This window comes from Microcaecilia unicolor, chromosome 13 (genome assembly GCF_901765095.1).
Source record: "Microcaecilia unicolor chromosome 13, aMicUni1.1, whole genome shotgun sequence".
Taxonomy (NCBI): Eukaryota; Metazoa; Chordata; class Amphibia; order Gymnophiona; family Siphonopidae; genus Microcaecilia; species Microcaecilia unicolor.
Genome location: NC_044043.1, coordinates 38,886,816 through 38,913,488, shown reverse-complemented (window position 1 = coordinate 38,913,488; position 26,673 = coordinate 38,886,816). Strand labels below are relative to the sequence as shown.

Genomic DNA, 26,673 nt, shown 5'->3' with positions numbered 1-26,673 from the left:
TTTTTTATTCTCGTTAATACTTTGATACTAGCACTGGTGCACCCTTTTTGTATTCCTCTTCTTTTCCCGACTAATTGGGAACTGCTTTGCTACATCCCACTTGTTCCGGACTGGTCTGGCATGCATACTAAAAAAAGAAAAAAATGTATGTCTTACTTGATCATTTTCTTTTCTTTAGTGCAACTAGACCAGTCCACAAACCCTCCCTTTTTTAATTTTATTTGAGCTAGGGAAGTTTTTCCATCTCTCTTTCATTTTGCAGATATAATTGCTTCTATTTTCAAGTTTCTCTCTTGCATGCATTTCCTGACAATGCCAACGCTGCATGTCACAGTCAACAGGTCAGCCAGCAAACCTTAACCTACTATCTGGAGCAGACTAAAGCCCACAGACAATCCGCCCAGCTTTTTGTTCTTTTGATCCAAACAGTATCTGTAAACGCACAATTTCCAATTTCTTCTTTGCTTATGCCTAGGCTGACTCTTGGAGGGTCATGTCATGGCTCAATGTCAGAGCCATGGATGTGTAAGTAGCCCACTTGAGATCAGTCTGCATCGAGGAGATATGCAAGGCTTCAACGTACTCTTCAGTCCACACATTCACATAACACTACTTCCATTAGCAGAATACCTGACATGACAGCTGGTTTAGTCATAGAGTCCTGCAGAATTTGTGTCTAGAATCCAATTCCACTCTCCTAGGCCCAGTTTTATTCTGTTCCAGTCTGCACCTTCATAATCGGTTTGTATATAATTTCAGGTTGACTTCAAGGCATTGATGTTTCGAGTCCCTACTGTCCCTGCATTGTTGTTTTCAGTAAGCCTGGTAGTTAGGGAATCCCACATGTGTGACTACAACTGGCCTGTTTGTCCTTGGAGAAAGCAAAGTTTCTCACCTGTAACAAGTGTTCTAAGAGCACAACAGGCCAAGTATTCTCACATACCCTCCCCACCTCCCCTAGGAGCTGTCTTCTTCAGCTATATCATTTGACTGATATAGTGGTGGGACGCTACTAGAACTTTCTACAGCTAATATATGCTAGGCAGTATCCACACTAGGCTTCGTCGCATGATGCCACCCACATGTGAGAATACAACTGGCCACATGTGACCAAATATTGGCTCAAGGGTTCTAGCTGCTATTTCTTTTCTCCGAGTACAGTGCTCCCACATAGGCAGATAAGGAGTATGCATAAAAAATGGTCATAGATAAACATGAGACCACAAGGTCTTTTTTGATTCTCTTTACAAGAATACACCTGCAAATGATGTTAGCTCAACTACAGAGAATCATTAACAAGCACGCAGAACTGGCTATTTCATCAAACATCTGAAAAAGAATCAATCAGAAAAAAATAAGCTAGATCAAACTAAAAGACAATTAAAGAAACAAATGAGGGGAAAAGTGGAGTCTGATATGTTAGTCTACTCCTGAAGCCCAATTAAACTTCATCACATCTTCTACACATCAATGACTCAAATGGGTTTTTTTTCAAATCTAAGTTGCTATATGGGTCGATTTTTGTTCAGGATTTTTCCCCCACAGATTTTGCAAAAGCCAGCTTACATACTGATAACACTCATGTTTTAATTAAAAGGCAAAAGCCATGTACAGTACAACTGCAGCAAGCATGTACATTGAAAACAAAATATCACCAGCCTGCATAAGTTCAATTCTTGATACAGCAGCACTTTTATCAATCTTCTTGTGTGTGCAATCCCATTCATGTGGACACAGAAAGCTCATGACTCCTCTCTCCCCCCCCCCCCCCTTGGTGATGGCATCCATAAATGATGTTCTGTGGAGGGTCCCACCCAGGTCAAGACCCCATATGTGAGTTTTGTGACCCCATCTGGGGTGCCGACCCACAGTTTGGGACACTTTACTACAGAATGAATATTATACAGAATGTACTATGCAGATAGTTCTGACTCTACCCCTCCTAATATAGGCACCTACTTTGTAAAGTCTTTTTGGCAGGCAAGAAGTTCCAGAAGGAAGATCACACACGATGGCTGAAAGCAGTGAGGTTGGGCAAGAGACTCTAAGCACTGGTGTACCATGTGCAAGACCTTCAGGATGCTCTGAGCCTGGGCCTTCCGCAAAGCAAGGACCTGCACAACACTAAGAAACAAGCAAAAAAAAAACCAAACAAAACAAAAAAAGAAAAAAAAAGTCACAAAACCAAAAAAAAACAAAAATCAATCACATCATAGGATTATTACAAAGCTTTTGATATCACTTCATACCTGATAAGAGCTGTTTCTCTTATTCTACATTCCTGTTAACAAATTACTTTTGAGGAAAGCATGTGCAGTGATTGCAGCACAGAAGCAAGTTATAACCTGAGAAAATAGATTCAAAAACCTATAGCACTGTGCTCGTTATGACAGAATTCACTATACTTTTGTAAGCTTTAGTTCATGGCTGCACCACAGCATAACTGTGCCTATACAAACAGAAGCAGATGAAAGAAAATAAAGTACACATCTGGGGATAATTTAAGAGACGTTTACATACAAATGGCTTTTTCAAATGGTTCAGCTATGAACAGGTGAAAGTACGTACAAAATGCCATTTCAGAGATGTTGCCAGGGGGGAACTGGGGAAAGATTCAGACTAGTACACATACTTTTTGAGTTTCAAAATTATGTACATAAAATTTGAGAAAAATATTATATATACTAAAAAGCAAGTGTAACTACTTTTTGTGGGATAATTTTCAAATGGAATGTATTCACACATGTGACCATCTCTGAGAAAAGGTGACTAGTCTCCAGAAACAAAGAAAAAATGAGGTTTTAATGAATTATGTTAGAGCAAACAATTTGTAATACAACAATTGAAACCCCATCCTTTTATGTGAAAAAAATTACAAAAATATTTTTCATACTGCTTATGGACTCATGACATGGAAAATCGGCCAGTCTCAACATTTTGAATCTGAGACTTTTTGTCACCTTTTCCCAGAGATGGTCACACAAAGTTAGGGTGGCTTGTTATAAAATTAGGCTCAATTTATTAGAAAACCAAAACAATCTAAACAATTATAAACCCAATCAACAAATATACCAAATTTATGAGCCAAACTGCTACTTCCATATGCAATTCAATTCTCATCAAAAGGCTAAATAAGTCAGTCATTTAATATATAACATTTGCTTAGAGCCCAATTTTACAAGAAAGGATGTGGGCATGGGAATTTAGACAGAATTTAGGTCAGACACTGAAAATTCCCACAAGATCCTCTTATAAAATATATGAAAGGACTTGCAGGACTGCATTACGATGTCTCCCACAGCCAGTGGGTGCAGCAATTTTAAAATGCTGAATGTGCAAACAAAACAAAAAGTGTTGCTTTAACTCGCATGTGTGCGGGAGCAATTGTTTCCTATCTGCACGCGCTCCAAACCTGCAAACCAGTCCTTTCCCCTCAATCAACCCACCAGACATCCGATCCCCCCTGCCCCCCCCCCCCCAAAGTCATCCAGTCCCTGCACCTAATCTGCCTCGACATGAAGGTATCTCCACCTTTACTGGGTTCCCTGGTGTCTACTGGGCGCATGAGTGTTTTTCCCTTATTTGGCAGCCTGACCCTTAGTGCTAGTGCTGCGAGATGATCACTAGGCCTTGTGGCATCATTTTGAACCAGGGACGAAGAACAGCAAAAGTGACTGGAGATCACTCCTGCTCCTAGCAGACCTCATCTACAACATAAATAGCAGAACCAGGAAGTTTTACAATAGCTATGAATACATCAGACCTCAGAACGTTGGAAATGAGACTCTTACACTTTTTGGCTATATTTAAAGTAGATTATAAGCAATGAATACATATTTCGAAGCATACGTCTACAACCAAGTGTAATATTTGCCAATTTTGAGTATGACTATTGAAAATCCATGGCGCCATCTTACTTTCAATTCAACTCCCATGGACACCAGGGACCCCAGTAAGGCCAAGAGTAATGGTAGTGGTGGTGGGAGATCTACCAGGGGAATACATTATACTGGGAGAGGGGATGAGCATGAGGACTGGGGGAGTGAGGGCTGCACTTCAAGCAGGTACTTCTGTCTACCTTAGGGCAGGTGTAAATGCTAACATCTAAAATTATTTTTTATCCACGTATATTGCCCTTGTAAAATGGGGAATAAATCGATATTGTAGGCCCACCCAAACAGCTCCCTCTCCATGCCTTCACCATATCCCCTTGCCATCTAGACATGGCATGGATCACCACATGTAAATAGAAGGTTTTTTTAGAATTGCATTTACACATGTACGATAATCCAAAATAATGGCCTTCAATCTGAATGCACTTATTTATGCTGCAGAGTGATTGTTTGGGGTATGTATGCTCTATTGTTCTAATTTTAGGCTTCTTGGAGTTCTGTGGCTCTGTTCAGCTAACCACTGCACAAACAACAGTATGGTTCCTTCTCCCCCATCATTGTTTCCTTGTGCTAGAATGGAAAAAAATGTAAACATTTACTCCAATGTGCTCTAGGATTTATATTCCTCTTAATAGCATAATCTTAGCAGGCTGAGAGACTTTATACAACATCAATGCACATGTGTTAGCACATGACCTTTTGAGACTAAACATTTTCTGAAGAAGAGACGTCTCTGGTTTCAAAATCTCATGTACCATATATAATCCTTTAAAAGATCTCAAAGCCCATAAAGATAGCGGTGATATAATGAATCAAAATGAGCTGCTTGCATTTTTTGAGTAACTGGAATAAGATATGACAGAAAGCATTATAAGAGCTATTTTCAGAAATTTTACATGGATAATTCCATGTCTAGTCATGTAACAATGCCCTTTGGAACCTGTCCTCCACACTGGGGGTAAAAGGAACAACACTGACTCACAGGGGTTGGAGGGGAGTTTCTCTTTGAAAACGAGCTTGCAGGTCCCAAGGATACAATGTACCTGCAGATCTGCAAGTAGCCCTGGAGACTGAGAACTGCCCCTCCATACACAGGCTGCCCAAATTTCAGTTTTGGCACTGAAACCAGCCTGAAATCTTGATTCAGCTAGGTTTTGGTTGCAGTAAAACATGTCAGTGCGTTTTTGTCTGAAACCGAAACCCTCTCCCAACGGTCAAAAAGCATGACCACTTCCTACTCTTCTCTTCCCCTCCCCCGACAGAAAGCACAACCGTGACCACTATCTACTCTCTGCTCCCTATTCCCCAGCCAAAAGCCGCCACCCTGGCCTACCTTAGAAGCCCTGTTGGTCTAGTGGCCTCATTGGGGCAGGAGCAATCCCCAAGTGCTCCTGTCCATGCCAGCTCTGAAGTCAAAATGGCTGCCAAGACTACCGTGCGAGGTCACGGCAGCCATTTTGGGATTAGAACCAGCATGGGCAAGAGTGACTGGGGATTGCCAGTTCCAATCTAAAAATAACTGCTGGGGGAGGCCCTAGCAGCCATTTTGAATGCAGAGCCAACAGGGGATCACTCCAGCCCTGGCAAGGCCACTAGAATCCAGGGAGGGTCAATGGTTAGTAAGAAGGCAGCAACCTTCAGTCGGGGGGGGGGGGGGGGGGACCACAGGGCTGTGCAACCCGCTTTTGGTCGGGTGGTCAGGGGTCCGAAACTGTGCACAAATTTTGGCTGCAGATTTGGTTTTGCCCCAAACTGAAACCCTGGTTGTTGTCGCCCTCTATCTCCATGTACATCCAAAATTATGAGAATTAATACACTGAATGCAAACAAAGAATGGAAATAAGTTGGAAGTGCAACTTGCGTACAGTTTAATTCAGAGGGCACTGTCAAAGGTATGGTTCTCAATCCAGTCCTTGGACACACGGCAATCTGGTATTCAGGATATCTACAATGAATATTTATTTATTTTATTTATTTGTGGCATTTATATCCCACATTATCCCAAACAAGTTTGAGTTCAATGTGGCTTACAATAAACAGAAAAGGATACATAACAAAGAATAATGCATAAGAAAGTAATTTGTTGTAAGAATCCAATTTTACAATACAAGATAGTGCATGAAAAGCAGAAGATAACTCAAAAGCACATTTTTAGTGGATATCCTGAACATCAGACTTAATAGGTATGTCTGAGGACTGAGTTGAGAACTATTAGTTTAGCTTATCAGCAGTGCAACATTCCAGATTCCTTGTCCTGGAATAAATTAGATCCTTTTCAGGTTCAGAAAGGAACAATGTTAAGAATGACCTAAAGTAGGAGTAGTTGTACATGACTAAGATTGTATAGGGTACTCACTCTTCAGACTGACATGTGTAAAAGGCAACACAACAGTTCATCTCACAATCATTTCACTCAAATCCAGGAAGCATAACACAGATTCTGCTGGTGAACCAACTGTCTTTTTCCTGCTCACCTTTCATGGGAAAAGGACTGATCCTTGATAAAATCCAAAATGTTTTTCAGAATGGGATATCTCTCCTTCACTGAAGGTGGCAGTTTTGTTTCTTCGATAGACCTGAAAGAAAGCAGTCTCAGCCGACCACGGTTGAATGGTTTGCGGGTCGGGGTGGGAGGTGGTGAAGTAGGGTCCTCTGGCTGTGAAACTCCATTTTCCTGAGGCTTACTCTGAAGTGTCACAGACCGATCCGCTTGGGGTGAACTGGCTTCCTTTTTCTTTGGGATAGGATCCACCACTTGATCCTTCCCCGGAGAAGAGGGGACAGTGATTTCAGTGGGAGAGTTGGATGCTTGAAAATCAGCTTCTTTTATTGAATTTCTCCTCCAAAATCCACTGATCTCAGGCACTTCACAGTTATCAGAAGACAGAGTTCTCACGTGTTCTCTTGGAGGCAAAAATTTGAGTAATAAAAGGCTCTTCTCTATGCATTGCTTTGCTAGAACAGAAAATAAATAAGAATAAACTTAGGAGACATCTTTTCGATGACTCAATTTACATCAACACCATTCATTCTAACTTTTCCCTTAAATAGCTGGGTGACCAATGCCTACAATCCTATTTCAACTCTTGGCAACTGAAAGATGCTCAAATGTTTAAAGGTTGGCTATACAGCAGAATTCAAGACCCTCTACTAGGATCAGGTCTCACCAGCATAGTTTGTACTAATGATTGTGGACAATTATATAACTAGGCACCCCAAGGGTGTGCAGTAGAAACCTATTCTATAAAAGAACCTAGATGCCTAGGTTCCATTCTAGAAATATTCACGTAACCAGGAACATACAGCCTGACATTTAGGTGCTTGCACTTATACTATCCATACAGCTGGTGCCAGTGCAAGCACTTAAGTGTAGAAGGATGTCCATGACTTTCAGAGTGGGGTCCTTTTAATGCTATTTTATACCTGTGGCCCACTTGGCAGTTAGTGCATGCTAATGTCCGTTGGCACATGCTAAGTTTTAGTAAAAGGGCCCCAGTTACGCCTATGCAATGGCCTGTTCAGCCCCCACCCCCGCTTGCAAATGCGTACTACAGAAGTGGGTATTTGCAGAACAGTGCTTAGGCAGCATGCTAGCATATACGCATGTAAGTACACACATGCATGCACACTGGCTAGTACTCTAAACATCTGTACACATAAATGTTAGCACCTCGTTAATAGAGCTGCCCTCCATGAGTTTTTCACACAATATTTTAAATCAAAGCTTCATGACATTTATTCTATAAAACATGAAGTGGAAGTGTAGATGTCAAAAGCTAATTGTAGTATTTTAAAAGCCAGGACCTTGGAAACCAAACAGCACCAGTATCATAAGATGAGAAATCTTACAAAATGACATAAATCCAAAAAACCCATTCTGATTAACAAGTGAATTCAATTCGATCCCAAAGCAACTGCAAATTGACTGAGCCTTGTAAACTTCATCTATTCCATTAACACTACAATCATTAACCATATTATAACAGTCATGAACGTATCAAACCTTAGAAAGTGTATTTGCTCAGGTTTCCAAAGATACACCATAGAAAGTGAATATTGAAAGGATTAAAGTGCTGAAGTGGGGGCATAGTGACAGACCTTTCCTGTGCTCTTACTTGGATTTGCATGGAAATGGGATTCTTACTTTTTGGGACATTTGAAACAGATTACAAGCACTGAATACACATTTCCAGGTGTAATTCTTTAACCAAATGTAACATTTGCAAATGTGGGGTATGGCCCTACTGAAAATGCATGAAGTGAACCATCTTATTTTAAGGTCAACTTCTATCAATTTTGAAAGCTGATTTCCTCATGTAAATCAGCTCTTTGAAAATTCCACAATGCATGTACTTGAAACCATTGCGGTGGTGTGCCCGGGAGCATGTTTAGGTTGGGAGAGAAAACATATGCACTTAAATTATACTTTCAAATCTCTGCATGTACTCTGCAATCAAATCTCTACCCACAAAAAAGAGAATTCACCCTACGCATAGCACCACTACAAACCAAACCAAAACTACATATGGACCATTTGATTTGAATGCTGGTGCGGAAGAGCATAACATCTGCCATACTGGATCAGATCAAGGGTCCAAAGCCCAGTATCCTGTCTCCAACAGTGACCAATCCAGATCACAATTGCCCAGCAGAACGTCAAGGTGTAGATTCATTCCTTATTCACACCCAGAGATATGGTGGCTTTCCCAAGTCTCCATAGTTAATAATGGTTCATGGACTTTTCCTCCAAGAACTGGCCTTAATACTTTTTACTCCCAGCTATGCTAACTGCTTTGACCATACCTTTCAGCAACAAATTTCTATAGTTTTTCTGAATGAAAAAAATGCTTTCTCCGATTTGGTTTAAGTGTACTACCTATTGGTTTCATGCAGAGCCCTCTTATCATATAGATATTTGAAAGGATAAATAATCTGTAGGTAAATACAGATGCAGCATTTGTATCAATGCACGCAGTTTGAGCACTGCCTCTTCCAAATTCAACATCTAAAAAATAAAAGTGTAGACCAACACCAAATTATAAATTGCTTCCATGTTTCAACATATCTTCAAAAGCAATAGAGTGGCAAATAAATGCCTCAAAACTCTTCTGGCCAACATGTTGGCAAAGCCAACTTCAAGGATATGCAGAGTAGGCAATCTTTGATAAACTTCAAACACTTTTTAAAAATTGTTTACTGGGTTTTCTGAAGGCCAAAGCCCCAATTATTTTCTATTAAGAACCTATAGGATTAACAGCTTTAGTTCTAGTCAATCTGAATTTGTGGTTGCCATCATCGTTGACCAGTCCTACTAGCAAAAGGATGATGACAGCATGCAATACCTTGCTCCCTAATTCTGCTGTAACCCAGACCACCGTGCAAGTCTGATCATGGACATAAACACAGAGACGCCAATATGGTACAAAATCTTTGACAGACACCTTACTCACCAAGGGTCTCGGGGTTTGCATTGCTTGTTTCCAGGTACTGTTTGTCCTCTGGTGTGTTTCCCTTTGTCATCAGAAACTTCTGCTTCATCTCCAGCTAGAGAAAGAACATGATCATGGGTAATTTCTATATACTACCAGATGGAACGACAGAAGATTTTCCTCATGCTGCTCACTGCTCAGCTTCTACTACGCAAAGTGTTTCCCACCTCGGTCAAAAGAAGCTGGATCACAGCTTCTTTCATACATAGCCAGAGAAATAACTATGGCAGCATTTTTCATCTTTTAGATTGAAATTTATATTGGCTTACAATGAACACATTCATTAAACAGCGGGAGTGTATTACTTGCAAATATCAGTTTTGCATAGCTACAATAAATGTTATTTCCTCAGACTAGACAATTATTATCTTTTAAGCCAAGTCCCACTATCTTAACTCAAGGTCTCATTTCTTTTGTCCGGTTTCTTGTTTTGACAGTAAACTCCAAGGATTAAGACCTATCCATTATGCCCATGTATGACTATACAAATCAAGATAATAATGATAAAATGGTTTACAGTATTATTTGTGCACCTGAAAAGGTCTATAACTCAATTACATACCTGCCAAACTTTCTAAAAGTCCCAGTTCATTACCAAAAGCCGTGAAAACAACTTATGATCACCTAAACTTCCGGAAATCATTAAAAACTAACCTGTTCAAAAAGGCATACCCTACCGACCCAACTTAAGTGCCTGTATCCTGCAACACAACGAAACCAAAGCTCGTAATGGACATATAATAACTCTTCCTCTCTACGATTTCCTAATGTGTCTGTACACATGAACCTTATTCTACCACATTACTGTATTTGTTCATACCAGAATTGGCAAACGCCTTTACGGTCCTATGTAAGCCACATTGAGCCTGCAAATAGGTGGGAAAATGTGGGATACAAATGCTACAAATAAATAAATAAATCTCAAACTAAACAAAATACTTAGGGCTTTATGTACTAAGCCGCGCTAGCGTTTTTAAGCACACGCTAACATTAGAGACACCCATAGGAATATATGGGTGTCTCTCATATTAGCGTGTGCTAGTTTTTATGCATCTTAGTAAACAGGGCCCTTAGTATTAAACCCTGCTGGAAACTCTGTATTGTATTACAGCATTTATATTCCACCTTTAACCAATGCTACAAGGGGAATTACAAAAAAAATTTACTTCTCATTAGAAGGAATCTACATCATATTACAATAAAACTCTCAACACCAATTAAAATCATTTCGTAGATCACATGGAAAACAAACAACTAATGAATTGGTAACAAATAAGTTTTAAGAGTTTTACAGAATAAAAAATATGAAGTCATTTGTCAAATATTAACTGGGACACTCTTTTATATATCAGAGTGTTAAAGTTTGGAATAGAGTTCTCAGATTGATTTTAGCTTCATATTTTCATTGTGGTATAACCCAGAGTTAATCTATGAATACTTATGAAATTCATAACGGAGGAGTAGCTAAAAACAGAGTCACATTCTCAGAGCCCAATCCATACAAGCTCTTATATACTAAACAAGCCATTTTCAAACGGATATACTCTGCTCCACCTTTAAACAATGTAATTTATAGAAACGTGGGGTAGCTTCATAAACTTCCCCAGCATAAAAATCAATCTTGCAGATGTATTTTGTAAAAATTGCAACCTCTTTTTTTTTTTTTTTTTTTTTTTTAAATTCAAATGAACTATTATAATTTTATATTTCTTTGTTAAATATCCTTATCCTCTTGTAAGGTTTCATTTCTGTCTCCCTAAGTAGAGGACTATGAAGACTAATAGTTTCCTATGGGATTTTCCCAAATAATGATTACTGTTATTGACATTATTGTGTTATTTCTTGACAAAGCTTTGCTTTGGTATGTAATTTAAAAGCTATAAATAAATAAATAAATAAATAAATAAAAATTCAAATTAACAGCACAATACAAAGAGCTGCAATAATCTAAACGCAGAGATAAAATAGCTTGAGCAATAATCCAAAAGCTAGTAGGACTCGACTTTATAGCAGGGGTGAAGCCAGACAACAGATTTTGGGTGGGCCTAGGCAAGAATTGGGTGGGCACAAAGTGTTCTCCCCCCCCCCCCCCCCCAAAAAAAAAAAAAAAAAATCTCAGCTGGTGGGAAAACTCTTCATTCCACCTTGGCAGCAGGAATGCACTGAAAACTGAGCATGCGCAGGTGCCGGTGTTGTGGAGAGTAGCGTTTTCATTACCACCAGGGGGAAACCTTCAGCTGGCGGAGCTTGGGATTCCCACCAGTTACCACTAAACATGTGCTACTGTTGGGTGGGCCTGAGCCATAAATGGGTAGGCCCTGGCCCACCCAAGCCCACCTGTGGCTATGCCACTGCTTTATAGCTCTCAGTTTACATAAATTAAAGAAGAACTTCTATACTAGTTCATTAATTTGGAGCTCAAAGGACAGTCTGGAATCCAAAATTAATCCTAAGACTTTAGATTTACCCTCAAACTTGAGGACAAAGTAACACTGACTGATGTAATCTGCAAATCTCCAAACCATAATAATTTTTTTCTGTTTATTCCATTTAAGAAAATTAGAGTTTGTCAAATTTTCCACCATATTCACATAATATCTTACATTAGAAAGAGAATCCTGCAATGTATTTTCTTCAGGACATAAAACAAATATATCATCAGCAAAAGAAAGCAAAAATATATTAAAGTCTGCAAGGTATTTACCCAAAGAACTCAGAAAAATATTAAGCAATGGTGAAGACAGTGGGGATCCTTGTGGGACCCCACAAAGTGATGGCCAGCACTTTGACTGGTCTCCATTTTTGACACTATACATTTGATTTTTCAAAAAAGCAGTAAACAAGTCAATTCCTATTTCACTTAACCTATATAATAACAAGGAATAATCCATGGCATCGAATGCTGCTGAACTATCAAATTGCAAAAGGATGACATTCTTACCTATTGCTAAAATTCTCCTTACTTCTGTTATCAATGTAATAAGCAGCATATCTCCTGCCCCCAAATATAAAAGTATAAAGTACAGAGGTAATCTCAAATACAAACACTCCCATAATTAAATGTGCCATGTTTTCATTCAACATAGTAAACTACACCCCCAAAAGGGGTCACAAACACAAGTTCAGTAATGTTGTTTCTCACACAGATGAATTATATTTTCACATAAACCATGCTGAACAATCAACTGAAAAGTATGTTACAAAAGGAAAATAATGAGGTAACAAACCCCCAGACTTACCATCCATATCCTAATGCCATCTGCCAGAGAATATACTTGTGAAAAGTCATCACTCAAAGCCAACTTGCCCCCACTGCTGACTGTAAAAGGATAACAAAACCTGCAGTAGTCAGTATTTTGGCTTTACAGAAGAATTTTTTAAAAATAATTTTAGTCTGTCCTGGAAGGTGGCCCTGTTTCTATATTGCAACACGATAGATGAAAGCAGCCTATTCAATCTTTTCAGCAATTCCTATCCATGCTGCTAAGGAGAAATCCCACATGCCAGCTGTAGAAACGTTAACCAACGTTTAATTAAATTAATTTAATTCAGGCATTTATAATCCGCTTAACCATCACATTCAAGGCGGAGTACAGTCACAGATTATATGCAGGTACTTTCTCTGTCCCCAGAGAGCTCACAATCTAAGTTTTTGTACCTGAAGCAATGGAGGGTTAAGCGACTTGCCCAAGGTCAGAAGGAGCTGTAGTGGGAATCGAACCCAGGTCTTCCAGGATCAAAGTCCGCTGCCCTAACCATTAGGTCATTCACAATTTATATTTTACACTAAAAAAAATGTATGTGTGTGAGAGAAGGGAGTCTCTTAAAGTAATTTTAAGCCATCAATGCAGCTCTCACTTAAGCTGCCACTTAGGATCATTATTCAATGTAATCACCGAGTCTTTTCCTCTGGGCACACCATGTGTTAAACATGTTCATAAGCAAAAACAGCAATCCAACAACCCAAACTTTCAAAACATTGCCAACCTTGTCAGAGATAAGAATAAAAGTTCACTTATCTTAATGCAGGAACGTTGACAAAGCTGACAATGTTTTGAAAGTTTGCATTGTTGAATTGCTAGTTTTGCTTATGAACACACGTTTAGCACTTGGTATGTCCAGAGAAAAGGTCTCGATGATTATACTAAATAATGAGTCTAGGTGGTAATTTTAAGTTTGGGTTACATTCACTTTATATACATACATTTTTCCAGCATAAAATTCTATAAATTGGATTTATATATGTTTAGTTATTGTTTGCGGAATAATCCAGTTTGAGTTTTTGTTTATTTGGGTTTGGAGCTGTAGAAACATGGCTGCTTGTAGGGTACCACTCCTTATCCAGGACAGCTTTTGATATCTTGAGCAGATCAGCACCAAATCCCCCTCTCAGATTACATCCAGCCCCACACCATCCATGTTTAAACTACAAGGCTTCTATTTACTTTTGTTTTTATTATATGCAAGGACAATAAGCAATGAGATCTTGTTATATGAAAAACAAAAGTAACTATGACAGTTTTATATAATGCATTCTATATGATTATTTCTTACATTTCACAAGTTTGGTTGCATTTTATTTTATTTTTTTGATGGGGACGGGAAAGAGCACAGCACTGGATTATTTTTACATTTCTAAAGAAAAATTGGAGACAGCACACAAGAGACCTTTTTATTGGGCTAGCAATATATCTCTCGAAAGACTGTCAAGATTAAGATAGTCCAATAAAAAAAAGGGTAAGGGGTGGGATTTCATATACTGCATTTCTGTGCTTATTATCAAAGCAGTTTACATATTAAATACAGGTTCTTATTTTGAACCTGGGACAATGGAGGGTTAAGTGACTTGCCCAGAGTCACAAGGAGCTGCAGTACACTAACCATTAGGCTAGTCCTGCAACTTGGTTGTTGACTTTTATTTCCAAGTAGACTAACACAGCAATCACAATTCTCTGCTTAAGGTCAAAAAGAAAGCTTTAGCATCCTGATGTTCTAAACTGCAGCATCAGCCAACGGGAAATAACTCAGTGGGACAGACTCATTGTAATGCTTGAATTTGCGTTTCTCTGCTACTGGCACCATGGTTGTGAACAGAGTGTCATCAATTTTCAGGTTTCTACTTTACCAAAATTGGTGGTGTTTCTTTTGAGTGGTATTGTGGGTTGATTATCAGATTTAAGATGCAGAAGATGGGGCACTAAGGTAAATGGTGCCTTCTTTGAAAGTAACTATTGCAAGGTAAAATGTGCAGAGAGGTAATGCTTTAGACCTACTTCCTTCCATTCTCGAACAAAGTACATGTACTCAGAGTGAGTGACCCTTAAAGAATCTGATAAAGTAAAGCTAAACTTCTAACTAGTGGGTAACCGAAAACTAGGGTTTTGGTTTCGGCTAAAACTGAGTCTACGGCCAAAGTTTGCACAGTTTTGGCAAAAACCGAAACAGTTGGCGTAAATCCCCCCCAAAAAACAGGCAGATGGTCCCACCGGCAGAAAGCCACCCCTCCCCTGACCACAAGCACTGCCCTCCCTCCACCCAAAGGCCTTTCTCTATCTTAAAGCCATGGTGGTCTAGTGGCCTAGTCAGGGCAGGAGCGATCCTTAGTCGCTCTTGTCCGTGCTAGCTCCACTCTCATAATGGATGCCAGGACTTCTAGTGGCAGTCTCGCAAGAATACCGTGGGAGATTTTTATTTTATTTTTTATTTTTTTTTTTTTTTTTTTTCAGGAAGGAAGGATATCACTGGGAGTGGAGGAGTATTGTACTGTCAGTGTCTGTTTTACTGTTCAGTCACAGTATCAGACACAGACAGTTAGCTTAATGAATTTTGCTGAGTGCTGGCACTTATGTCACAACTCTCACTCAATTAAAAAATGTGCTAACCCAAAAGCAATAAAACTTAGCAAGCTTACTAACTCGCTCCTGAATTTTCTTTCACTCTGGCTTTGATGCAGTAAGCTCTGCTTTAAAACTGCGCGCTGAACTTCAGCATACAGTTTCAAATGCATGACCAGGAACACAGTTTTATGCCTGATGAACTAAACTAATGTCATGCCCACCTCTTTGCTACTGCTTTCGACTCCTAACCATGACTCTCTTACTCAACACCCTCACTTATCACCCCTACCACTGCAATTTCCCCACCCCTAGCTGTCTGTTCGTCTGTCCAATTTAGATTGTAAGCTCTGTTGAGCAGGGACTGTCTTTTCATGTTAATTTGTACAGCGCTGCGTAAGTCTAGTAGCGCTATAGAAATGTTTAATAGTAGTAGTAGTAGTAGTAGAACACAGCAGCCATTTTTGAATGTGAAGCCAGCACGGGCAGAAGTGACTGGCAATCGCTCCTGCTAGGACTAGGCCACTAGACCACCAGGAATTGTAAGGTAGGCCCAGGGAGGGCCTATGGGTGGTGGGAAGGCAGTACTTATGGTCAGAGGGGAGAAGGGGAGTTTCGGGTTTTGGTCAAAAATGCACTAGAATTTTCAGTCAAAACCAAAGCACAGCTGAATCTAAGCAAAATCTGTTCTGCCTCTACTTCTAAATAATGAAATTAAAAACTTTCTTCCTCTCTCCATCTCTCCCCTTCTCTATAACAAAACAAAACAAAAAAGAGAAGACATTTTAAAACTAACAAACAATTTTCTGCTGCTTCTTTTGGGTTTCAGCTCAATTAGACCAGGACTTTAGCAGGCTACAGTACAATGAGCCTTCATTTAGAAATACTGGGAGATGTTTCCCCTATTTATATCTCAGCCTAGCTGTCATAGAAAGTGCTGAACTAGTGTTACCGAAGTCTTTTTAAAAAAGTCCTCTTTGGGGAATGGCGAATGAAAATTGAAGGATTATACTATATAGATGGTTTGATCTGTATTGTTAAAATGCTCATAATATTATGGAAAAGAAAAATATGATGTACACGTAGAGAAAAGTCCTGTTATGCTATCATTTGTTTATAATTGTGATATGTATGAAATGTATGAATGAGAGTGGATGTTTGTGGGACGAGTTTGTTAGTTTTTTACAACAATGTGAAGGGGAGAATATAGTTAGATTTATAAAAGATAATTAATAAAGAGTGAATTTTTGCAATCCTATTCAATGATATGATGGCTCCATTAGGTGAAAGGCTAGAGGCAGCGGGGTTCTGCATGTTTATTTATGCGGACTATGTCACAATCTATATCCCTTTTAAGACTGGTCTTCCCAAAACTGTCCCTAAGATTAGGCTTGGTCTAGATTTGTTGGAATCCTGTGCTTCCGAATTTAAGTTTTAAGTTAAATAGAGAAGACTAAATTTCTTGGTAACCAACCCCTTTGAACATACCACATATACTACTACTACTACTACTTAGCATTTCTATAGCGCTGCCAGGGTTACGCAGCGCTGTACAAGTTTAACATGGGGAAGGACCGTCCCTGCTCAAGAGAGCTTACAATCTAAAGGTAACAAGCTATGTAGTCAGTATAGGTATCATGAATGGGGAAGGTGGTTAGGCGCCAAAAGCAAGGGAGAAGAGATGGGCTTTGAGTAAGGACTTGAAAATGGGCAGGGAGGGCGCATGGCGTATGGGCTCGGGAAGTCTGTTCCAGGCATATGGTGATGCGAGGCAGAAGGGGCGGAGTCTGGAGTTAGCGGTGGTGGAGAAGGGTACAGATAGGAGTGATATTTTACTATTGACAACGTCATACCCTCTAGCCTCTATGATTAGGGTACTGGGTGTATTAATTGACAGTCATCTCATGTTCGAGCCTCGTGTTTCCTCAGTAGTGAAAAAATCCTTCAGGTCTCTTTGGAAGCTGAGGAGAATCAGATCATATTTCTCACCAGATATCTTTAGACTGCTAGTTCAATCCTTGGTTTTAACTCAGTTCGATTACTGCATTCTATCTATGCTGGATGAAAAGAGGGTATCCTAAAAAGGCTACAAATGGCCCAAAATACTGCAGTTAGGCTGGTCTTCAAGGTATCGCATTTTAATAGAACCACTCCATTATTATGCAAGCTGCACTGGTTGCCCATTAAAGCCAGGATTATTTTAAAATTAGATGTTTTTGTCTTTCAAATATTATATGGCATGACATCAGATTTTATGCAGCCCTTAATAACTATTCCTCTACACAATATAACCTCTGGTTCTAGGGACTACTTTAGACTTCATCTTCCAGATTGCAAAAGAATGCGTTATAAATCAGTTCACTCTGCTGACTTTAGATACCAGGGTGCTAAGTGGTGGAAATTCACTGCCAATGGCAATCAAGGTTCAGCCTCATTACTTGGTATTTCGTAAAAGTATGAAAACTCTCTTTTTTGAGAGATTTCTATCCATTGATGGAGTATCTTAGATTGCAACTGGCCATCAAGGATCTAAATCTGATATTTTGTTTATGGCTTTATAAACCTTGTCTGTTGTTTATTTACTGCTAGCCACACTGAACTTGAGTATGTTTGGGATAATGTGGGGTATAACTGTCAAAAATAAATAAGAAGGTTTTTAGCAGCTTTCTGAATTACAGGTAGTGGAGGTAGTGGGTACACGATCTCAGAAAAGCAGGGGAGTTTGTTCCACAGATTGGCTAGTTGATATGAAATAGAATCAGATGTTTAGCAGACTTTAGGTTCTTATACATTGGAAATTTGAGATGGAGAAAGCTGCAGGTATTGGATCTAGATGAAGAACTTCATAGTAAAGACACAAAATTCAGCATGTACTCAGGCGCTTCTCCGTTGGAATTTTAAAGGCCGTGAAACCTAGTTTCAACTGTATTCTCTCCTTAATTGGTAGCCAGTGGAGTTTAGAAAGATAGGCTTGAGGTGATTCAAACCGTGACAATCCAAAAATTAATCTGACTGCTGAGTACTAGCTGTAGGAGGTGAATCACTGACTTTGAACACATAGCTAACGCTAGATCGCAGTAGTCGAATCTAGGGAGTATTAAGTGTTGGACCAAAAGTCAGAAAGATTCTAGAGTGAAATATTTTCTGAAAATCCTCAGTTTTCTCAATGTAATGAAGGATTGTTTGAAGGTTGATTGGGTGTGGTTCTGCATGGATAGTAAATGATTTTTGAATGGAGGTCCAGGGGGGAAGTCATTTCCATCCAGTGTTAGAGACTCGACGTATCTGGGGTCTGATTTAGAGCCTAACCATAGGAACTTGGTTTTCCTCTTGTTCAGTTTAAGCTTGCGGACCATACTTGAGAGACTGGGAAGTTCACAGTGATATCACAGATAAAATGTTATCTCGGATAGATCGAGAGTAATACCCAGGGACTGCATTAATAAGTTAAAGAGGGAGGGGGGGGTTGAAGAACCTTGGGGGACCCCGCTGGGAGGCCTTCATCTCTCAGAAAGCATTCCATCCTTCTTGACAATGTAGCAATGATTTGTTGAAAAAGCGTGGAATCAAAATACTGGGCCCTGAATGCCGAAGTGACTGAGAATTTGGATGGTCAGTTCAAAATCTACTAGGTTGAAAGCGCTGCTTAAGTCAACTTGAATAACAATCGCACATTGTCCTTTGCAGAATAGCTCTTTAGTGTATGCTATCAAAGCTGATACCATGGTTTCAGTGCTGTAGCTTCTTCTGAAACCTGATTGGGAGGGCAGCAAAATGTCAAATTTTTCAAGGTAACGGTCCAATTGTTTGGAAACATAGCCCTCCATAATTTATTTATGCCTTTGTCTTAACATGTTATCATTTAAATATGCTCCACTTTTGAAATTAACCAAATGCAAGCAGTGTATAATACCTGTCTTTGTTATCAAGATATGTAATGGTTATTTGTTTTTTTGTTTTTAAACCCCTGTTTACTAAGTCGCTCGGCATCGCCAACACAGCCCATTCAAAGTGAATGGGCTGTATTAGCATTAGTCAACGGCAGCCACTACAGTGGCTTAGTAAACGGGGGAGGGGGGGGTAAGTGTTCTGATTGCTCTTTTCTACATTAAAATCAATACAGAAATACTGGGCTAAAATAAATTCTGGTCCTGAGTCTGGCAACACAGCACTGCCATTTAGTCAGCCCTACTTTACAGAAGCTTTAGTGCCATTTTAGTGCCTCAAATAATGCAAACTGATAGAGAAAAATACATACCTGAGGCCCAGTCACACTGAACAACTGCACCTCATCTACATAAGTAATGCCATACTGGGAAAAGACCAAAGGTCCATCGAGCCCAGCATCCTGTCCCCGACAGCGGCAAATCCAGGTCAAGGGCACCTGGCAAGCTACCCAAACGTATAAACATTTTATACATGTTATTCCCGAAACTGTGGATTTTTCCCAAGTCCATTTAGTAGCGGTCTATGGACTTGTCCTTTAGGAAACCGTCCAACCCCTTTTTAAACTCTGCCAAGCTAACCGCCTTCACTACGTTCTCCGGCAACAAATTCCTGAGTTTAATTATGCGTTGGGTGAAGAAAAATGTTCTCCTATTTGTTTTAAATTTATTACACTGTAGTTTCATCGCATGCCCCCTAGTCCTAGTATTTTTGGAAAGCGTAAACAGATGCTTTAATTCAGATATCTTTAGCAAATAAAATGCAGCCTCACAAATACACACCGGTGTGCTATCATAAGTCTGAAATACATTTTGTAAGTCTATTATTGCAGACATACTGTATCCAATTGTCTTTTTATATGAAATTGATTAAAACAAAACATTTCCTAACTTAACAAATCTCAGTTCAAAAGCATGACATTACCATATTTCCGCAGCTTTGCATATAAATCTGGACAAAGGTATACTAGGGCAGCAAAGGTGGCATTCACAGCCTGGTCACAAATGGAGCCAGCGACTACATCCGTCTTTGGTGGTTGTTTCTTACATGCCTGCAGGAATCCTTTCAAAAGCTCAGAATTAAGAGTATAAATGTCCTGGGAGAGATCTGATTTTGCAAGGTCAAGCAGAAAGCTACGACAGTCTTCTGCATGAGAGTTCTTAGCCTGGAAATGAAATATATGTTTTTATGAAAAGTCTATCTTCTTACATTTGAATAAAATAACATTACAAACAGTTATTGAGTATATAACATTTGTAAACCCTCCTCTGCACATACCCCTATTCACTCCATCATGCTTTTACCAGTTAACATCTGTAACCAACCCCCTTCACTCCCCAACTCAATCTACCAAAGCCAATTCCAAATAAACCATAAAGAGGGCCTGTATTCTTATAGCCCCCTCAGATAATTAAAAAAAAAAATGATATACCCACCTCCCCACTCCCCATAGACCAAACCTAACTTTCCAGTACCTATACTACCCGTATTAACCTATAAAGACCTAGGATTCCTACCTCCTCCCCCCCCCCCCCCCCCCCCCCACCGCCAAATACATTCAACTGGTTGTAGCAGATAATGCTGGTAAATAGGCGTCCCATGACCAGGAATCATTTACAATGCTTGTGGAGGCCCTGCATACCTTGAAGTTCCATCAAGCACAGATCATGGAGCCTATTACTCCATTCCCAGAAGGAAGAAGGGTTGGCCTGTTTCAATTCTTGAGAATACATTTCAATACCACTACTCTAGACTTCTGAGCCAACAGTTTAAGGCTTTTTCTGGTCACCCCCAAAGTTCATTCTCAACCCAAGACCAGATCCCAAGGCTGACAGTTGATATTTAATAAGGTGGGAAAATGTGGGGTACAAATGTAACAAATAAATAAAATATTTTGTCCTAATATCCCACTATGGAAATGGACAATGGCACCCCAAAAGTTTTGAATTCAAGGACATTTCCAGAAAACAAGTCCCAAGTCTCCATTAGAGGATGTGCACTTTTGGCACTGTGGAGACACTATACAGCTCATCTGGAACGCTCTAGCCAGGAAAATATATGCTCTATGTAAAACCCGATATTAACATTCCCGATATGCGATATGTCATGAAAACTCTCCAGTAGTGTTGGAGGGAGTGTTCAGGGTAAGTCAAATGCACTAGCAGATCATCTGTAAATGCTGCAATTTTAAAAACCTTATATTTTATTAGATTTGCTGCCTGGGCAGAGCAGTGTGGTACATAACTAAAACAAAGAAAAAGGAAAGGAACTCCAATTATTGACAGATATATAATTACAAAGAAGAAAACAGAGAAGAAATAGATTCACACAAAGAAAAGCATAATACATTCATGCAAAGGAAAGTATAAAGCTCACAGCCAAGAACAAGGGTTGGTTCATCTAACCTACTGGCAGCAACTTCCGGCTAATCCTGATCTCCAAAAGGTTGTCTGAAAAGCCAGGCTTTCAAGTTTACCTCAAAGTTTTTAAGAGGTGGTTCTGTATATCACAGAGGCCATGAAAAGGTGCAAACCCTCCATATTTCTAGCTTTTTTATGTTAGTATAGCTATATTGCATTTCTGAGCTGGGAGCAGACATGAAATTGCAAGACAGCTAGAAATGCATTTTTTCTGGTAATCACCTTCTAAGGCAGTAGAAATTTGTGGTTTGACATTTGGCCTATGCTAACTTGTGATAAGTTGTTGGTCAGCAACCAAAGAGCCAGAGACTCCTATGACTAAGGAAACCTGCAGTATCCAGATAAAAAATCAAAGGGAGAAGTAAGTGGATGTGGGTGAAATTGTACGCTCAGCAAGAGGGTGGGGGGGGGACTAGCAAAGTGACTATGCTTCACAAGCACATAGGTCAAACCATTACCTAATGAAAACTTATGCTTATATGACAGGCCTTAAAACTGTCCATGCAATTAGGGAATAAATGATAGAAGTTGGAAGATGGTAGAAAGTGCTGGAACAGGATTCACCATAAAAGGAAATAAAATGTTCTGGAAAGATGCATATTCATTAGGTACGAAGGGTAATTATAATTAATATAATGAAGAAAGAAAGGTATATAAGATGAAAAAGAACTGAGGATGGCGAGCCTCAGTGTGTCCACTAGTAGGTGGACATATTGACAGCTCCCAGGGAAAACTCTGTTTTTACTTGCTACATATTATACTCTATTGGGATTTTATTTGTTGATATTTCAATAATTATTCAAATAGTCAAAGAAGCCAATCAGTAAACATTTATGTCTAATAATTATTTAGAAGCCACAGTTTTTCTTGCCTGGGGGAAAAGATTTCTCGAGGGTCTACCCCCCCACCACCCACCACTGGAGACCTCAGAAAGCAGTCCATTCACCCCAGTTCGGGCTTTTGGAGAGCTTTATAAAAAGTTTCCACTGCCCTGATAAAGAAATCTCCTAAACCAAATATGTTTTAGAACAGCAAACATAAAAAGGCCATGAGACCCAATTAAATGCTTTTTCAGCATCAAAGCTAATTAACAGGGAGGAGAGCTTCTCCCTTTGTCAGGGCCGCCGAAAGTCAAAGCTGAGCCCGTCAATTTCAAATACGGTCTAAGGTTTAGATTTTTCCATTTCTTCAAGTGCGTTCAAAATACCTGGCAGTTGTGCAGTTATAGGACGTATGCTTTCAACGGGTGTCCAACATTCTGTGTAATGAACCAGCGATATTTTTCATAAGTATTTCCCATCTTTGAGGACTTGAGGCAAATAACTTTTCAACAACTCCAAAAAATGTTACAGCCTGAATACTACTTTCTGCTGCATGGACTCCTCACAAATTTAGACTGTGGAAAGCACAAGGTGAAAACTCAGCCAACTGATTTATTCTTAAAATGTGAGCTTTAGCACCATTGTAAGCTCCACTCATGTTGCTACCGTTGTCGAACCCCTGACCCCAACACTCGGAAATTGGAATCTTGTGTTTGCTGAGAACTTCAATGATTAGATTGGCAATGTCTTCACCTGTCTTTTTATTGCAGTTTACAAACTCAAGAAATCTCTCTTCAATCTCATATAATCCAGTTTCCTCCTTCAAAAAAAACATATCTTAAGATGAAACTAGTTTGTTCTATGTGAGCAGAATCGGGAGTGGCATCAACAATGATAGAATAATATTTTGCCGAATATCTTTCCATTAAATTGTTTTTCTAACTTGATCAGCACAGCACTCGATAAACTCATTCTGTATGTCAGCTGATAGATAGTGAACTTGCAACCAAGAATGAGCTTCTTGTTGTGATTCTCTCACTTTCTTGAGATGATGCTCTAAAAGAGAATCATAGCGACTTAACTCCAGAATGCCAAGAAAATTTCCATTATTTGGATCTCCAATTACATTACTGTCTCCTCTAAATGCTAGACCTCTCTCTGCTAAGAAAAATGTAACATCAAGAAGTCTCCGGAGTATCTGTTTCCACAAATACGCTTTACTTTCTATACCTTTCTGCAAATGATGCTCAATGTTTCGACCAGATTCAAGCGTGCGCCACATGATATAGCATTTTTTGTGTTCTGAACTTTCCTGATGTTCTGGAACTTTCTCGTATAGCTTTTTCCATTTGAGGTTTTTTTTGGAAGCCAGAAACTGATGACAATATGGGACCAACATTTTGACCGAGAGTTGAGAAAAGGCGACAAGGAAAACAGTGCAATGCCTGTTTTGCTGTACTCCCCACTAACCAGTCCCTCGGTACAATTTCCCCATTTTTGTAGTTTAATGTTGAGGATTGATGTTGGGAATTGCCGATTTTCTGAATCTCTAGGGAATTCACAAAAATGGGCATGAGGCTGAACACATCTCTCTACTGCTTTTTCTATTTCCTGTTTTGTGAGACTTTCTTTTGTAAGAGTTCCTACATCAAACGTATTGGCATCAATGCTTATATTCAGCGAAGTAGCAGATTGAGCTTGTCCTTCATCAGTCGGACTTGTAACTCACTTTCAAATGACACTTCAGCTTCTGTTTCTTCTCTTACTGGTGCTGTTGATGTACTTGGCATGTGAGAATCGTCTTGAACCTTCTGTATTGAAAATGAAAATCCTAAGCTCTGAAGCAACTGCTGGCCCTTTTTAGCTTCTTCATTTCAACGTTTTTTCTTCTCTCAACGTTTTTCATATCCTGATTTATGATGATAACTCATGGTGTTGATATTACCTTTTGGCAAAACTGAGTGAGAAATAGAAGGCAGTAGATTGAAAGCTGTGCATAGTTTTACTTTTTTTTCCATTCAATACCCTAGCGTAATGTGTCCGCGTACATGAACGAACTAGATCCAGCAAGCTTGCCTATTTTTATTCCTATCACCACCAAATCATAGCAACTTAACAATTCCAGAATGCCAAGAAAATTTCCATTATTTGGATCTCCATTACTATCTCCTCTAAATGCTAGACCTCTCTGTCTGCTAAGAAAAATGTAACATCAAGAAGTCTCCGGAGTATCTGTTTCCACAAATAAGCTTTACCCTCTATATACCATCATCAAATACTCATGTATTTCTAGCATGCACAAAGCAGGAGCAGTCAGTCATTTCAGAAAAGGCAATAATGACAATTCCATAAGCCATGGAATGCCTAAAATAAGGAGCCAATCATACACCCATAAATACAGAATAGCAATAGCATTTTAGCTGCACTTACTTACACATGTAATTGATGCCATTAATTGGCCGTCGTTGCCCGTTACCTGCATAATCAATTTGTATCCTTACTAAGTGGTACATATGGGGAGGTCACGTGATGCAGTTGGAGCAGTAGCAACGCTTTTGTGCTGCTCCGCGGACCCTGCCCGCTCCTGGCACCCTACGAACTAAACTGACCTCAAAAACATCAACCTAGTCCCGTCAAAGTGTTGCAGAAGGTGTATGGACCCATTCCTCGTTCCCATGCCGCTTGGAAGCACGAGGAAGAGCTCGAAGAACGGAAAAGAAAAGCTCCCGGTAGCGAGCGGCGAATCCAAGATGGCGGCCGCATCGCCACGAGGCGAGGCTGAATTTACCGCCAGACAGCTTGCGCAATTAGTAGCGGCGGTGAGTACAGCGCTGGAACCCCGATTCCTTACATTAGAGGGGAAGCTGGAGAAATTAGATGGCCGGATGGGTGAGATCGCTAGCAGAACCGCGGAGGTGGAAAAGAGAGTCTCCGAAATTGAAGAGACTTGGCAACAACATGAGCCAGAACTTTCCAACCTTAAGAAACGCCTGGCTGCCCAAGAGGAGAAGCTGGATGAACTGGAAAACAGAGCCAGACGATGTAATCTTAGGCTGGTGGGCCTGCCCGAAACAATTCCTGATAAAAATCTGGGCACATTGCTTGAAAGCTGGCTTTCTAAAGAATTTGCTATCTCAGACAGCAGAGGCCCACTATGCATTGAAAGAGCACACAGGCTGGGGAAACCACGCCAACATGGATCAAAACCCAGAGTAGTAATTATGAAAGTTCACAACTATATCCATAAAGAAGAAATTCTACAGGGGTTCCGTCAGAAAAGAGATTCCCTAACCTACGCGGGTGCCCAGATCCGCATATTTCAAGATTACTCAGTCAGCATACAAGAAAGAAGAAGAAAATTCCACCCGGTGTGCACAGCTTTGATTGAACAAAACACCAGATTTATGCTACTTTACCCTGCTACATTAAAAATCATGAAAAACGGGAAATGGATATCCTTTACATCAGAACACTCAGCACTGCAACATATTAACCAAGAACTGAAAAGTCAGGAAGCACCGGCTTGATCCGGTTTTGGACATGTGGTGGTGAGCATAACTTGTGATTGATTGAACTGTCCTTACGGGATAAACAATAATGTAAAGACTTTATACATAGAGGTTATAACTAAGTGGTACATAATGTGAGGGGGGGACACACACTGGAACACCAGTCTTTGACTTTCTAGTAAATGAAAATAAATAGCCCTGGAAAATTAATTACTTACTTTAGGAAAAAACCAATTCTGGTTTGTCTGCTCGCTCTGTCCTCTGTGTCCTCCTGTGACCTGCTGTGTTGTTGTGTGTCGGTGTCCTGGCTGGCTCCTGGACCTGTGCTGCTCCACCATCTGTCCTGGACTACTCCTGACCTAGCAGCAGGGAGGGACTCGAGGAGGACGGAGACTTTGTGGGTTGGTGCAAGTGGGACTGCACTGCCTGGGAGAGGGAGACCACCACCATCTGCTACAGCAGGATTATAATTTTTCCAGGCTGGCCCACTCCTGTGACCTGCTGTGTTGTTGTGTGTCACAGTGCGTGTCCTCCTGGCTGGCTACTGAACCTGCTCCACCACCACCTGTCCAGATCCCTGGACTAATCCTCCTGGCCAGGCTGGCCTAGCAGCAGGGAGGAACTCACTCGAGGAGGAGGGTGGGTTGGTTGGTGCAAGTGCACTGCCCATCTGGGAGAGGGAGAGACAGAGACCATCAATATCTGTGTGCTGCAGGCAGCAGCAGGATTATAATTTTTCCAGGCCCACCAGCAGCCCTGCAC

The 26,673-nt window shown here is 40.1% G+C and overlaps 1 protein-coding gene across 2 annotated transcripts in view; it reads right to left on the bottom strand.

The window, feature by feature from the left end:
- The window catches only part of ZZEF1 (zinc finger ZZ-type and EF-hand domain containing 1), a 168,770-nt gene that overhangs the window by 74,500 nt on the left and 67,597 nt on the right, over positions 1–26,673 (bottom strand). For both annotated transcript variants that reach the window (XM_030185993.1, XM_030185994.1), the window contains exons 26-30: positions 20,086–20,326; positions 12,622–12,701; positions 9,344–9,437; positions 6,368–6,848; positions 1,960–2,124 (exon numbers count right to left, since the gene is read on the bottom strand). In XM_030185993.1, coding sequence (XP_030041853.1) covers positions 1,960–2,124; positions 6,368–6,848; positions 9,344–9,437; positions 12,622–12,701; positions 20,086–20,326 — 1,061 coding nt within the window. The remainder of the gene's footprint in view (positions 1–1,959; positions 2,125–6,367; positions 6,849–9,343; positions 9,438–12,621; positions 12,702–20,085; positions 20,327–26,673) is intronic.